This window comes from Paramormyrops kingsleyae, chromosome 12, assembly GCF_048594095.1.
Source record: "Paramormyrops kingsleyae isolate MSU_618 chromosome 12, PKINGS_0.4, whole genome shotgun sequence".
NCBI classification, from domain to species: domain Eukaryota; kingdom Metazoa; phylum Chordata; class Actinopteri; order Osteoglossiformes; family Mormyridae; genus Paramormyrops; species Paramormyrops kingsleyae.
The window spans coordinates 30,513,074-30,527,356 of NC_132808.1; the positions used below are offsets into that span (position 1 = coordinate 30,513,074).

The 14,283-nt window shown below is 41.9% G+C and overlaps 1 protein-coding gene across 8 annotated transcripts; it reads right to left on the reverse strand.

Moving 5' to 3' along the window:
* Nucleotides 1-301: 301 nt before the first annotated feature.
* Nucleotides 302-14,278, reverse strand: mgarpa (mitochondria localized glutamic acid rich protein a). 8 transcript variants are annotated; one of them, XM_023818366.2, is made up of 10 exons: nucleotides 13,734-13,752; nucleotides 13,319-13,371; nucleotides 13,049-13,211; nucleotides 9,932-10,035; nucleotides 9,739-9,844; nucleotides 8,517-8,531; nucleotides 6,959-7,195; nucleotides 2,420-4,018; nucleotides 2,067-2,116; nucleotides 302-1,828 (listed from the first exon to the last, which is right to left on the reverse strand). In XM_023818366.2, exons 3-9 carry the CDS (start codon nucleotides 13,122-13,124, stop codon nucleotides 2,109-2,111), a joined length of 2,145 nt encoding a protein of 714 aa, XP_023674134.1. In that variant the 5' UTR covers nucleotides 13,125-13,211; nucleotides 13,319-13,371; nucleotides 13,734-13,752; the 3' UTR covers nucleotides 302-1,828; nucleotides 2,067-2,108. The 8 variants fall into 8 exon arrangements, with proteins under 8 accessions (XP_023674134.1, XP_023674135.1, XP_023674138.1 ...); XM_023818367.2 differs by lacking the exons at nucleotides 13,319-13,371; nucleotides 13,734-13,752 and adding an exon at nucleotides 14,180-14,278; XM_023818370.2 differs by lacking the exon at nucleotides 13,319-13,371 and having other exon boundaries at nucleotides 13,734-13,774.
* Between the last annotated feature and the right edge of the window lie 5 nt (nucleotides 14,279-14,283).

Here is a 14,283-nt window from a genome sequence, read left to right on the forward strand (position 1 = left end):
GCAAACATACTAATAAAAAATGCATATTATTTTGTCCACTTATGTCTAATTTCCACACGCTTCTACCAGGCGCGTATTATGAAAGTTGAATATTTGTCCGTTTAGCAAACATATGCATATATGTGTCCGTTCTTGCTAAAATTTATGTTAAGCATTCAGAGGCAATTACGTAGCAAAGGATTGTGTGTTGAACTAACCAGGTTAATGAGAGTTTGATTGTGGACTTGCTCCCTCTGGTTTGCATATCACACACGTTGTTTCATAGATAATCCTGATAAGAAAATAAGCAAAGACCAGTCAACACGTTTGATCCCCTCTTTATTTTCCTGAGGACGAAAGTCTAAATTCACCGTTTACGACTATTTCTAAACCCGTTCTATTGCAGAAAAAACACCCTTTAAAACTAAACATGATGAAAACTGAACTTAGTATGAAATGGAGTGGCATGCATAATATGGAATACGGGGGGGGGGGGGGGACTGAAGAATGGTCATATGTAAACAACAGGGAACAAATACATTAAACATAGAATTGGTTTTCCTCACATTCCTACTTTTCCTAAAATTTTAAGAATCATTAAATGAAAACATTTTATCAATGACATTGAATAATATCAGTCAACATGTGGTCCAAACAGAGGATGCACATCAGTATGTTGTGATGACTATGTAAACAGACTGATTGGCTGGCTTACAGTAAGAAAAACACACTTTACAGTGAACTGTACACCTATGCTTCATGTTCTTTGTCAGATAGACAGCAAGAATGCAGAACGGGGGGGGGGGGGGGGTAATCTCACTGTGTAAACGGGGGCAGATACACCAAGACTCAGGCATGGATATACAATGGGAATTATTTCACAGTTTAAACAAAACAGTAACGTCTGTTCTATGTAAACATTATTATAAAAATCCAGTTCCAAACGAAACCTACAGCACAGGAATTATAGGATTATTATCCATGCGATGTAACATTATAAATCATAATACACAGGAGCACATCAGAACAGAATGCTGCTTAGGAAGAAGTATTCTTGTGTTCTTGCATTATTTCCTGCAGTTTATGTTCCCATTAGATTAAGTGAGCCTAGGTTTCTTTGGCCTTAAATACTACTGGAAGTAGGAATACTCAGAGGAGTATCTTGGAAAAGTTTTTGAATTCGTGTAGGGTTAAAAACTAAAGGTGGAGGTAGTATGTGACCAGGATGTGCTTCCTAGTGTATCTCCTTAAATAGAGCTATATGTGTAGGAAAAAAGTACTGAATTTAGAATAATAATAATAATACTGTACTTAAGAATAATACTGCACTGAATCCCCATGATCCAAATAATTGTCATAGTTGTTTGGGCACATGTAAAATCAAGAAAGACTTATCTGGGTGTGGAATTGTATACCAGGAATACTGCAGAAAATAGGTTTTCAAAAATTGGATTTCTGCTTAAAAGGCCCGAGACAGTTGTTCCCTGTCCCTAAAATGTCTGAAACACCTTTCGTTTGCAGCGTGAAGGGGACTTTCTTTTGGGGTTTAATCTTATGGGAACGTGTTCATTCTAGCTTCTTGTTTTTGATGGGAAATTAACTGATTGAGACCATTGCCTGTATATGTAATCAAACCCAGAAATAAGCAAGAAAACTGCACCTCTGGTCCCGTCAGGCTGTGGTCTTGTCATTACAGGAGAGGAATGGAATGGCGAGAGTCTGGGAAATGGAGACTTATAAGGGAGACATTATCCCGGAGAAAAACGATTGTCGTCGTCCAATGGGAAAAGCGGGTTGGTACTCTCTTCCCAGCATGCCAGTGTTGTCGGCGCAGAGCTTCTAATCACCACTAGGGGCAAAATAAAAATAAAAATTGTTTGCTTGCAGTTTACAGTGAAAAACTTTGTAGAATGAGCTTTAAATGGAAATATGGCATTCATTACAGAAAACTCCTGCAGTGGTTTTGATAAAATCACATCACATTTGTTAGGATATTTTTGGGACAGCAGAAATATTTACAACTAAGCATTAGCACCATACACATGTGCAACAGCAGAGTTGATAAGCATGCTTTTTGGGTGACGTACCTTTGAACTGGAGCTAGAAACATTCACATCCTCAGCTGATGCCTAAGGGTCTGTGGGCAAGACAAAAACAACAGGAAATGAGATCTCCATGCTTGGGTTAAAAGGGAAACAAAAAAACATTCATTTTCAATTCTTCAAACATTTCATCTTTAGTTCTTACCTCATCGACAACAGAATTGTGATGCTTGTTTCTGATTTCAGTTTTATGGTTATTTAACCATTTATGTACCACAAATAACATGAAATGTCCACATCCGTTGTTTTTCTACAGAATGCATAACAATTCTGAACATACGAGCTCACATTTTTTACATGGAATGACTAAGAAATTAACACTGAACGTGTCGATTTACCTTTAACTTTTGGGGAAGGGACACTTGCGGTTATCGGAGCAATCGGCAGGACCTTTGGTTTCTTCGGTTCCTTAGGTGCGTCCTCTAGAACAACCACTATGTACTCCTTCGCAGGGGTCCGTTTGGGCTCCGCGGTCTCCGTTCCCATAAGATGTGCCTGGACCTTCTCTGTGGCTTTCTGGGCCACCTCTTCTGCCAGCACTGTTGTATTCAGGACAGGCTTAGAATTCTCCACGATGGGACAATCTTCATCTTTAGTTTCCGCTGCCTCCATTATTAGGTTGGCCTCACTCTTCATGGCTTCAAGATTACTCTGCACCTCCACATCTGGAGATATTTCAGCTTCCACAACTTGAGAAAACTCATCTTTTGATGATAAAGTTTCTTCTGTCAGATTGATTGGACTTGCTGCTGCTGGTTTATTCTCTGGAATATTTTCTGGTGGATGTATAGAAGAATCTAGAGTCTCTGATTTTACTTCGTTCAATGTAATGGATTCTGTAGGAGCTTCTGCTGGTTCTTCCTCAAGAGAGGCTACTAGTCCTTCAGCTGCTGAGTCTGGCGCTGGTTCTTCCTCCTCAGAAGATAGAGCTTCTTCAGTGGAGGAGAACATTTCTAACTCTGCAACAACAGCAGCTGCAGAATCTTTGGCTTCTGTTCCATTTCCTGCTTCCTCCTCCAAAGTTGCTAAAGGTCCTTCAGCTGATGAGTCAGGTGCTGGTTCCACCTTATATGTGAAAACTACTGGTTCCTCAGTCACAATGACTATAGATTCTTTGGCTTCTGATGTATCTACCATCTCATAATCCACACTGACTTCCGATCCTTCAGCTGTTGAGTCTGGTGCTGGTCCTTCCTCATAAGTTGATGCAGGTTCTTCAGCAGATGAGAAAACGTCTGGTTCTTCAACAACAGTGGCTGCAGAATCTTTGGCTTTTGTTGCATCTCCTGCTTCCTCCTCCACAGTTGCAACTGGTTCTTCAGCTGTTGAGTCAGGTGCTGGTTCCTTCTTAGAAGTAGATATAGGTTCCACATTGGATATGAAAACTTCTGGGTCTTCAACAGTAGCGGCGGTAGATTCTTTGACTTCTGTGGTATCTACTGCCTCCTTCACATTGACTTCAGATCCTTTGGCTGTTGTGTCAGCTGCCGGTTCCTCAAAAGGTACAGGTTCTCCAACCACTGATTCCTCCTCTATAGCTGCAGTACTGGCCGTTTCCTCCACCAAGGACATCTCTGCTATTGACTCTGTTGACGCTTCCTTAGCCTCTGGTACTAGCTGGAGCACCACAGACTTCTCTTCATCTGCTTCTGTAGACGCTGTGGGTGTATCATCAGCTAACACAACGCTCTCTCGTTCTGATACAACCCCCATTACGGCTTGCGTCTCCATTAAATCCTTGCGATTAGCTTCTGGCCCAGTAGCTGTTCCCAGCTGATTCTGCTTCGGTTCCTCAGCCTTCTCCTCCATGATCTCTCCAGCCACATCCTCCAACATTTCTGCCTCCACACCCACACAGGAAACTGGCATTCCAACACTCTCAGCTGCCTCCACCTCTGACACTGTTTCAATGGCACTGAGCACGGCCGGTGTCCGCGCTGAAACAGACAGTTAATACCCTAGAAATCAGTAATCTTCCATTAGCACAAATAGTCTGACAATATAAAAAAAATCTGTGAATAGAATTTATCGTTTGGGGTTTGGATTTTTTTAGCAATGTATTTATCATCGTAAGAGATAAAATAACCATTTCTATTACCAGTTAAGAAGGAATGCACTATTTACATGACAGCCAGTTTGTAATTCATAATTTTTTTTTTCTTCTATGCGTGCAACATTTAACGTCCAATATAAAGTGGCTGATAACATGCAGAGATACTTTAACACGACTACATTTAAGGGGAATGTTTCTTGATTAAAAATGAGTAAGTAAGTAAATAAGTCATTAAGTAAAAAAAAAATGAAAGGATGAAATGACTAGAATGGACAAGATCAATAGCTCCATAATTAAAATGGGTCATACCCCAAGCCATTAATGTAAAGTACAAATTACAAAAACCCCTTCAGAATGAAGACCCACTTAATCACAAATATATATATTTTTTCCAGTCCAGTTCTAATGATGATGAAAGTGCTGGGGTGCCCGTTTAGCCAAACAGTGCTGACCCATGACCTTTTGTCTGTCTGTTTCTCAAGGCTAGAGCCCTCTAGGAGGTATTCACCATGTGACACACATCCAGGTACTCAGGAGTTCCTTACACCTGGCTTCATGTAGGATAAACATCACCTATATCTTGAAGACAGGATCTTATAAACACGCACCAACAGATTATGTCACTGGGGATAAGGAGGTCCGTCGAAGAACTTAAATTGGAGATATTCCAAAGATACTAAACTTGCCAGAAACAGCACAAACCCAATAAATTGTTCCCTTACACTCGTGCTTTGTTGATAAAGCTTTTTCAGGAGGAAGTTCTAAACATTTCAGGTGGAACGGTTCAACTTTGACCTGAGCTGCGTGACATGTGTGATGCAATGGGGTGGGGGGGGGGGATAGTTTTTCAGGCAGGAGATGAGGTTCTAGTAAAGGCAGACACGACAGTTGTGAAGTGGTGAAGGTTTAGGAGGAAAAGAATGAAAAGTGGAGGTCATGGCTATGTGGCAACTAAAGAGAACAAGCATGAACAGCCACTTTCATAAGCGCAGCAGTGATTGAGACTGACGATACCAGCCAGCGCCAACCGCAAGAACCCAAAACAGATGAGAAGATAGATGGTGTAAATTTGGTTAAACAAGTTGTGTTTAAAGCTCTAACGTCACTCGATGCCAAGCAAATGCCTGCAGCCATGTAACACATGTTGAAGCTGCTTCAATAGAACCATTCTACATTCTAGCATGTTCCAATGTCATGTCCTTTGGAACAGAAAACCTAATAGTCAGACCTGCATTCAGTTCCACTTTTGAAATATGGGATTGTGTTTAATAAAGCAAAGCATAAAATAAAAACCTGAATTATAGCAAAGGACACCAAAAAGGAAGAACCTGTTAATTCCAACAATGGTAAAAAAAAAAAAGTGTTACACAGATGTAATTGTTTAACAGAACACATATGAAATCAATTCAGCGGAGACAACTCACCATTAGAGGTCTTTAGTTTGCATAAGCAACAGAATACACAAAATGCTGTATATAATACAGTTAGAGAAAGATGCTTAATAGGATCTTTTGTGACCGAACTAGAACCATAGGCCCAGAGCATTTTTAGCTGGAACAGATGAAAGTTAAAATGCAGCTCCATCCCCTAATAACATGCAAGAACATTAAATGGAACAAACCTCTTGCCAAATATCACAAGAAATTACAAACACTCAAAAAACAATAATTTAAGATTTTTCATACCATTTGGAGAGATTAAGCCCAATATTAAGGAACTTTTTTTTTCTCTATAAAATAGAAAACGAATTTCCACCTGTTATATCGTGATTATGCCAAAAAAAACTGGTATACCAAATTAGATGCCACACCCCTTAAAATCTGGAATGTACCACTTTCAGAGGCAGACCAAACTAGAAGCAATTAAACACAGAAGATTTTGTTGCCAATTCCTTTATTGCATGGATGGAAGAAATGTAACAGTTTTTGGTTTTTTTCTTTCCTTTTCCCGGTTATGATTTATGCTATAAATTCCATGTCCAATGTTGTGGTTTTAATGGTATCTTCCAGTACTCGCGCACACAATCCCCATCGACCTCTACAAACACTTTTTACAATTCATGTGAAATGAAGGACAGAACGGACATGGAAGTTACTCAGCACACTTTCAGGGTTTTACATAATGCAGAGTAATTGCTTAGCGATATCTGGCAGAGGAGTGAACGGAAGCTGGCCCAGGCATGCCCATTAGTGACCATCAGCATACTGCTATAGCCATGGTTACAGAGGCACTATGTTTGGTTTCAAGGGAGGTAGAGAGAGTCGCGTGAATCGTCAACAGGTTTCATAATATGAGCCACGTATGAGGATTTAAAAAAAAAAGCCAGATTTTACAATAAGACAGAAATATATTCCTACTCATACTGCAGAAGTAGGTCTGATATGGAGAGGTGCTCCATGTTGGCCTGTAATGGACCTACAGCTTATTCTAGGTGGCTGGTAAGTCATCTGTGAGGAACCACAGAGTTAAATACCTAACGAACACTTCTGTGATGCTACGGTTCTCTACAGGTGACGACTACAGAGCCATCGTACGTTTTCCTTGCAAAACGGATCAATTCACTTGCTGCACGGCCTTCAGAGAGAAAAACAGCAAATCGCCTTTACATCCTGCATACCTTTCCAACCTGCCTGTGACCTAATAAAGGGATATGACAGATAGAATTCTAATTTTAAAATGATAGTCGTTTTATGGTGTACAATATGGTTTAGTGAAAACAGGAAGTGCCTTTCTGTTGTGTGCTGTTAGCCCTCTTCCTCAGAGGACCCGGGGTCAGGAGAGCCGAGGCGGTCCTCCGGCACTGCCTGAGCGTGTGGGGCCATACCATCGCTCTCAGTAGAGGCTGGTGCCTCCTCCATTGCCTCTGCTAGTGCCGCCTCCAGATCTGCCCCTGAAGGCTCGTTGACAGTTTCCACAGAGACTGGCTCCGCCTCTACCAATGCTGGCTCCGCCTCCACCACTTCTGAGCCATCTGCAGCCTCTAGAGGAGCCTCGACAGCTGCAGCCTCCTCAGCAGGTGTTTCTTCTCCTTCATCTCCTCCTGCCTCTTCTGCCTCAGATTCTGAAAAGGCAACATTTTTAAAAAGCAGAGACTCAGCAACACCTCTCAGCAGGCACCCACGCGCATGCCGATTCCATGGACTTAACATGCGGTAAGACCCGAGCATAGCTGCCATGATGCTAAGTCACGTTAGCATCCAGCTAAGAGTCAAGATTAATTTTAAGCTGCTAAATCGAAATACATTTGCAGAGCAATACTTTTTCATAACTGCTTCACAGTGCCAGATATATACCTTCAGCACCACATGCTCAACAACAATTCTCATTTTCGAAACTAGATTTCCGTTTATACAAGCGCAAACACAAGTGGGACGTCTGGGCCGGATGGCCGAGACCCGTCAGGCATGCAGGGTGTTTTATCTGGACACTTACTATCCTTCAGGGGGCTCTTTGGATGGTGGGGGAAACACTTAAGTGACACGAGCAAAAAGAGAAGTAGGTCTTATGAAGCGCATGCAAACTCAAAGGATGTAAGTGATTCTGAGTGAGGGGTGGAGTGAGCAAGGACAGAAAGGACGAGAGCAGAGGTTGTGACCAGTCTGAAAACAGCGCAACTCTACACAATCAACATAAACACCAATAAGCAGCTGGTTTAAGCACCATTTCATGCCAAAAAAAATACCAAGCTCCACGCTGCCAAGCTTGACAATGTCGGGACACAATAAATAAACTACAAAATGATGGATTGAATCATACAGTTCAAATGAAATTAACTAAAACTTACACTGAACTAAAGAGAAGTTTAAATTTAAAGGCAGAATCTTTCGTTCAAATAGAGATGCCCCTTTCATCCGAAAGGGCAGTTTAAAATCGCTGAAGGCTAGAAACCGCGGCTTCTTATTCTGAAAAGAACAACAAAGAAGAAATTAGCAAGAGTCAGCAGAAGAAACCCTGTTTGGCCACGAGGCCGACGCGGCGATTGCCGAGCACCCAGGTCTGTGTCGCTTGAAAGCAACAGTAACAGACAGCGTCCGATCAATGTAGATCTTTAGGGTTACGTCTCCAGCAGACCCATCGGTGTCAGGGATTCTCAGCTTTTTGAGAGGGGCAGGTCAAAGGAGAGGGAAAGGGGGAAAGGAGGAATGCTGATTAAAAGAAGGCATGTCGAATTACCCCCATCTGCTATACTAATATATTTACATTGGAAAACTAACATTAAAATACCTTAAATCTCATATGTTTAGAGGTAGAAAAAAGGATAGGAACATGCGCTGATTACAGTGCGTTGCCACACAACAAAACCATGTCATTGGTCGCACAACAGGCTGCATTTGGATGCTTTTAAGTTCAAAAGGAAACCCCAAAACTAGAGCAGCACTCACCAGCATCATCTCCTCCTGAAACAAAGGGAAGACAGAGAATACGCACCTTAACCCAGAAACACAAGCACAGCCTGGATGAACAGATTCTCTTGTCTTGCATGGTTACAATTTGTCAGTCAACTACGCTTTAAAAAAATTTAAACAACCACCCCCCCCCCACACACCCCCACACACACACACACACCCCCACACACACACACCCCCACACACACACACCACCACACACACACACACACACGCACGCACGCACGCACCTGGTCATTAATAGCCAGACATCATTTAAAATCTGCTTGGCAGAGCACAGCATAGACAGACATACACAACAGCTAATTATATGATGATGGCACGGGGGGGGGGGGGGTCCTGCTTTAATAGGGCCTTTACAAATTGGCCACCAAGATGCATTACAGTGGGGTGGAGGAGGGAATCTCTTACAGACTTGTGGGCAATGATCAGTTGGACCATTTTTACCCCATCACAATTACCCAGGTAGGGGCAGAAATTCTCAGTATGCACACAAGAGCATCAGCATGGGGTAGCAGAGACGTGGACCATCTCGAGGTCCCCCAAGGAGCCAGCTGAGAAACACTGCCTTAGCATACCCAAGACGACACTACAGCACCCCCACTGTTCACAACTGCTGCCGGCTATGTGGTACATCAGCGAGGTCTGTATAACCGTTTCTCACAGAGCATCTTAATCTCTGCTTACTGGACCTGGAAGCCCTACATCTGTGGAACAAGTGTTTTGTCCCTCGTGCAAAGTGACGTTTGCTTTCTGTATACAGAGTCAATGGGTCTGACACAATATGTATAGCTGGCTGCAGTATGTGGTATAAATTAGCATCTTTCTTTTAGCATTATCAGTGTCGACACCAAATGCTCATTACGCAAATTAAAACAGGCAATCTGTCACATCAGCTTAAGAAAATGTGACCTGAGCCGACAACAGGGTTCCCTCTGCCGTGAGTGAAATTGTAAATTATGCATACGAATACTGTAATTAAAAATGTGACTACAGTAAGGCATCTCTGTACAGTCATACATTATGTTATAGCTGAAATTCTGGCTAAAATAAAAGAGGAGAGATTAATATTCAGAAAATTACCTATAAAAAGTAAAGTTTACATCACAAATAAGCCCAGAGGTTCACGTCAGCCAATAAAAACCAATCTTACTAGATGAGCCAATAAGGGACCAGTTAACTACCATGCATCATTTACCTTTGGGCGGCCACAGTTTTGGCTGCCATTCATGCTTCGGCCTCGCTTGGAGTTCAGTGACCCGGTCGTTATACCGAGTGCGGTCTTCGGTCACGGTCCGGTATGCCTGTCGTGGGGCGGAGGGAGTTCATGTGGAAAAGGGCAGCCACACTGCAGACTGAGACCAGCCAGCGAGGAGGCGGCCATTACTCACATAGGCCAGGCCCGCAGTGAGGGAGACGCCACACAGCGCGAAGTACACAAAGTTCTCACCGCTGCCCCCTGGCACGCCGGAGGACATGGGTCTTCGGGGAACAACTGTGAGGAGACGAGAGCGGTTCAGCAGTTTCAGGGACCACCAGAGGAATACCTTTACATTCAGAGTCTTGGCACACTTAAGGAGAACATTTCCTGAATAAGATCATTGCTTACATTTATGATAAGGTACATTTATGCTGAAATCTGCCAGCAATTACCTTCCAGCTCATTCTAGGTGGGTGGAAAAACGTCTGTGTGAAACACCAGAGATAAATACTGTACCTAACAAACAGCTCAGAAATGCTACGATTCCCTGCAAGCGACGACTACAGATCATATGTTGTCCTTGCAAAGTTAATCGACTCACACGTGCTGCACGTTTTCGTGAACGAACTCACTGGCAAAGTTAATCCTGCCCAGTAAAGACAACAAATCTGTCAGAGCAGCCTTAATTCATCCTGATGGACGCGGTGGGCTGTACAGGCCCTGGCCAGACAATGAGGGAGCAGAGGGCATTCTGGGATTATCCCATTTAGCCTTTTGTGTTACATGCTACATTTGATAGGCACATAGAGGTTGACACAAAAAGTTATGAAAGTTGAGGACATAGATATTTTGTCGTTGTAGGTGCAGGCATAATCCCTCGTCAAAATTAGCACTAATGCCCAAAAGTTTAACCTTGACCATTTAAAACAGAAGAACATTAACATATTTAACACAAGATTGCTTGTTGCTTTTTGTTTGTTTTTCTGGCGAGTACTCAGCGAAATTAATAGACTTTGGAAAATATGGCTAGACATGCAGAAAATGCAGCCGTCGAAGTAGATCAGTTTCGACAAGTAAAATTAAAATCGGTGCCATAATAGTGGTAAAATCAAAGCAAGGAATCGGGCAGAAATGAAGAAACACACCAAGCACTTTGGCACGTGAATGTAGTCAGACTAGCACAATGACTTCATCAGCAAACCCATGTTTCAGTCTTTCTGGCTTTGACGAGGGAATCAATCAATAATGACAAGCTAACGAACTGGAAGAGACTGAGAAATAAAGCACCGAAAGGTTTACTTCCCAAATTAACTCTCCCAGCACAACACAAGTTACACAACGTCCAGAGTACCTGGATTTTACCAGATGGACAAGACATTTCAACACAGTTCATGAACAAAAACAGACATTTAAATTTTTCATACTTTTTAAAAAAAAAGTAATTTGTTGACAATAAATTGAAATATTAATTTTAAGGGAACATTACTCTGCTTACAAATAGCATAACTGCATCCAAAAGGTTTTTGGTGCGCAAATGTCAGTCGTCACTGCATTTCTTAACCAAAGTTACAAGCACAGCTTTCAGCGGCACCTATTCCACTGGATATTTTAACGGCAAGTCAATTCAAATGTTCGCCAACACAGTGAATAGGGCATCTGTTTATAATCACTGCCTGCTGTCCTTCTTCGGGAAAATCTGACATAATTTTAAAAATATTCTGCCCAAAAACCACACAATCAATATGGGTAGGGAACAGCCCAGGATGGGGCGCCAACTCAAATCAGAGATACCCGAGTATGAAATAAAATGATTAATTTCCCTCTCAAGAATTAATCTCTCTCATTCTGCTGAAATGTTTCAGACTAATTTCAGCTGATAAGCAAGTATGTGTTGTATTTAGGATACATGCGTTTTAAGTCCAGAAATACAGGGCGTTGTGAAAATCGTTACAATCCCTCCAGTTTAGGAGCTCAGAGCCGCAGTAGGTCTAATCATCAGATTAATTAAGATGGTAAACATGGGATAATGCAGAGCCATGCAGAATTAGCAACAAGCCATCAAAACCAGGCCTTTAGCAACACGACGGCAGAAGCAAGGCCGACCTTGCAAATTATCCTGCATCAAATGATCGTCAGGTTAGGTGAGCTCCTCAATGTCATAAACATTTAATGATAACCTACTTTCTGATGTAAAGAGTCTCGTATTTCCTGGGGATTGAGCCCCCCTAAGGGTCAAATACTAGAATCTCCTCTCCTCCGGGAAAAGGGAAGAAACCAATGTGCAGTGCCTTGCCTTTTTATGAATTAAACCTGGAAGATACACAACCCATTCCTCACATTAACATTTAGTACTTATCCACAGTGCAGAAAATATTAGATAAGCATGAGTCACCCTCAAATCCATTGGTCCCCAAATTTCCAGCCCGTGAAAACAACTGAGCCAAAAATTGTACATTTCCACAAGTGAAGCTGAGGGTCCCCTAGTATGTACCTATCGCGACATACCGGTTGCGGTTACACTTGAAATGGAATATTCTTTCACGTTTTACTAGTTTATAAATTCTTCTGGAACTCATCTGGCGACCCCCGGTTGGGAATCCCTGCCGTTACCTACACCCAGAGACCACCACACATCAGCCAATTCAGACACATCTCATTCATGCCATCTCTGGCATGGAAGGACAAGCAAAGACTTCAGATCATTTTTGTTTGATAATTACAAATTATGTAATCACCTTTAAGTGCATCCAAGTGAAACAATTTACCACAAAAAAAGTTAAAAATGCAATTATTATACTGAGGTGTACAACAAGTAATGCCATTCGGAGATCTGCGAGTTAATCTGTAACAGTCAAGGGGGAAAAACGAGTTATAGACTGGTAAACATAGGTTTATTCTGGTCAGCATTAAAATATGCGCGTATGGTCACTTTTGAACGCCGAATTTGACTGTCAATATAATAGATAAAATTGAAAGAAAGAAATCATTTCAGAAAAAGTTACTCAGGCTTTGAAAGTGGTTATGTGACACATTCCCGTACAGATCCTAAGCACTATACCAGAAACTATGCGAGTGCAAGCGACTCACAACTTGACCTTCACGTCTCCTTTACTAAACAAAACGCGTTTAGTATAACATTATACTTTGTGTAATAAAGTGTAACAACAGCGAATAACACTGTTACCATGCATTTTTAAAAGCATGCATTTACACTGCACTCGCATGTATGCTTTATGGAACTAAAAAATGGTTGATCCGTTTTTAAAATAAAAAAAAATGCGTCGCCAACAAAAAAACAGACATTTACCATTTCTACAGAAACCCGCCGGGGACTTGCGTGCCAAAGGGAGCAGGGTCAGGCGAGCCGATCTGCAGAGGAACATCGCGGCCGGCTTGCTGGAGGCTCTCTGCGGCGTGGAGTTGCGCGAAGGGCGCCGATCAGGGGCTTAAATGAATGACCGTCTGCCAAGCTGGGAATAGAGGGAGGAGGTGATTTCTTTAACGTCACACTGCAGGGAAAAGGTCGAGCAAACACGTGGTGAACGTGTACCATCGTGACTATCTACTGAAAACCTACAGGTTATTACAGGTATAGATGTGTTCATGCCAACCGCCGCCTTGTAAAGGTACCTGTTGTAACAAGAAAGATGCAATTCTCAAAAATGGCCTTCAAAAATAAACACCATTCGAATTATATAATTGTTGGTTAAATCAGTTAATCATTCGAATTAACTGTGGAATTACTCTGTTTGATAGCACAAGAAAATTGAAGCAATACGTATGTGTATATGTTATAATAGCATCAGATAAATTACTTTTTATGTCGTTTACATGCAGGATCAAAAGTCTGAAGTTGTAGATTAATAAAATCACTATATTATATACACTGCTGGGCGAAAATGTTGTGCAATTCGGGATTGGGCCATTTTTTCCCATGCAGGAGAGTATATATATTATATATTTTCACTGTGTATTTTGTATATCATTATTACTTGATGAATTGTGGACGTCAGTTCGTCTGGCAAAATAATCTCATCATAGCCAGTCTGAAAGATAACATAAGAAAATTATATTGGTCCCAGGAGAATTTTCGTGCAAACAGCAGCGAAGTGCTCACGAATAAAGTACAGAGCAAAACAAGAGAAAAAGGTTCAAAGACTGCAAATAGTGCGGGCAAACAGTAAAAATGTTTTTGTACACAGTACAAACAAAAAATCCTAAAATTGGGCAAGAACATAAAGTGGAAATTAAAATAAATTAACGGATGGCGTATGTGCAAAAAAGTAGCGTCAGACTTTTATTATTCCAGAGAAGCTAAGCTGTCAGTTGAATCCCGTCGACAACCAAGCCAACTGAAGCAGAAGTTAGGTGCATTTTAATTTTTAAATGCCCATTTATAAGAGTGGGGGACCCTGAGAAATCTCACGTCATCAACTACCTGACCGCGTCTCTATGATTCAGCCCCGAAATGTTATCGGCGAACTCGCTGCGCCCCTCGGCGTGCCGGAGGCTTTCGGCCTCTTTCGTGACGCGGAGGCCGGC

Coding starts and splice junctions, on each gene's coding strand:
- mgarpa (XM_023818367.2), bottom strand. CDS start 13,124: ATGTTCCTCTGCAGATCGGCTCGCCTGACCCTGCTCCCTTTGGCACGC. Junction 10,036..13,048: donor GGCGGGTTTCTGTAGAAATG/GTAAATGTCTGT, acceptor GTCTCCTCACAG/TTGTTCCCCGAAGACCCATG. Junction 9,845..9,931: donor TCACTGCGGGCCTGGCCTAT/GTGAGTAATGGC, acceptor GCCCCACGACAG/GCATACCGGACCGTGACCGA.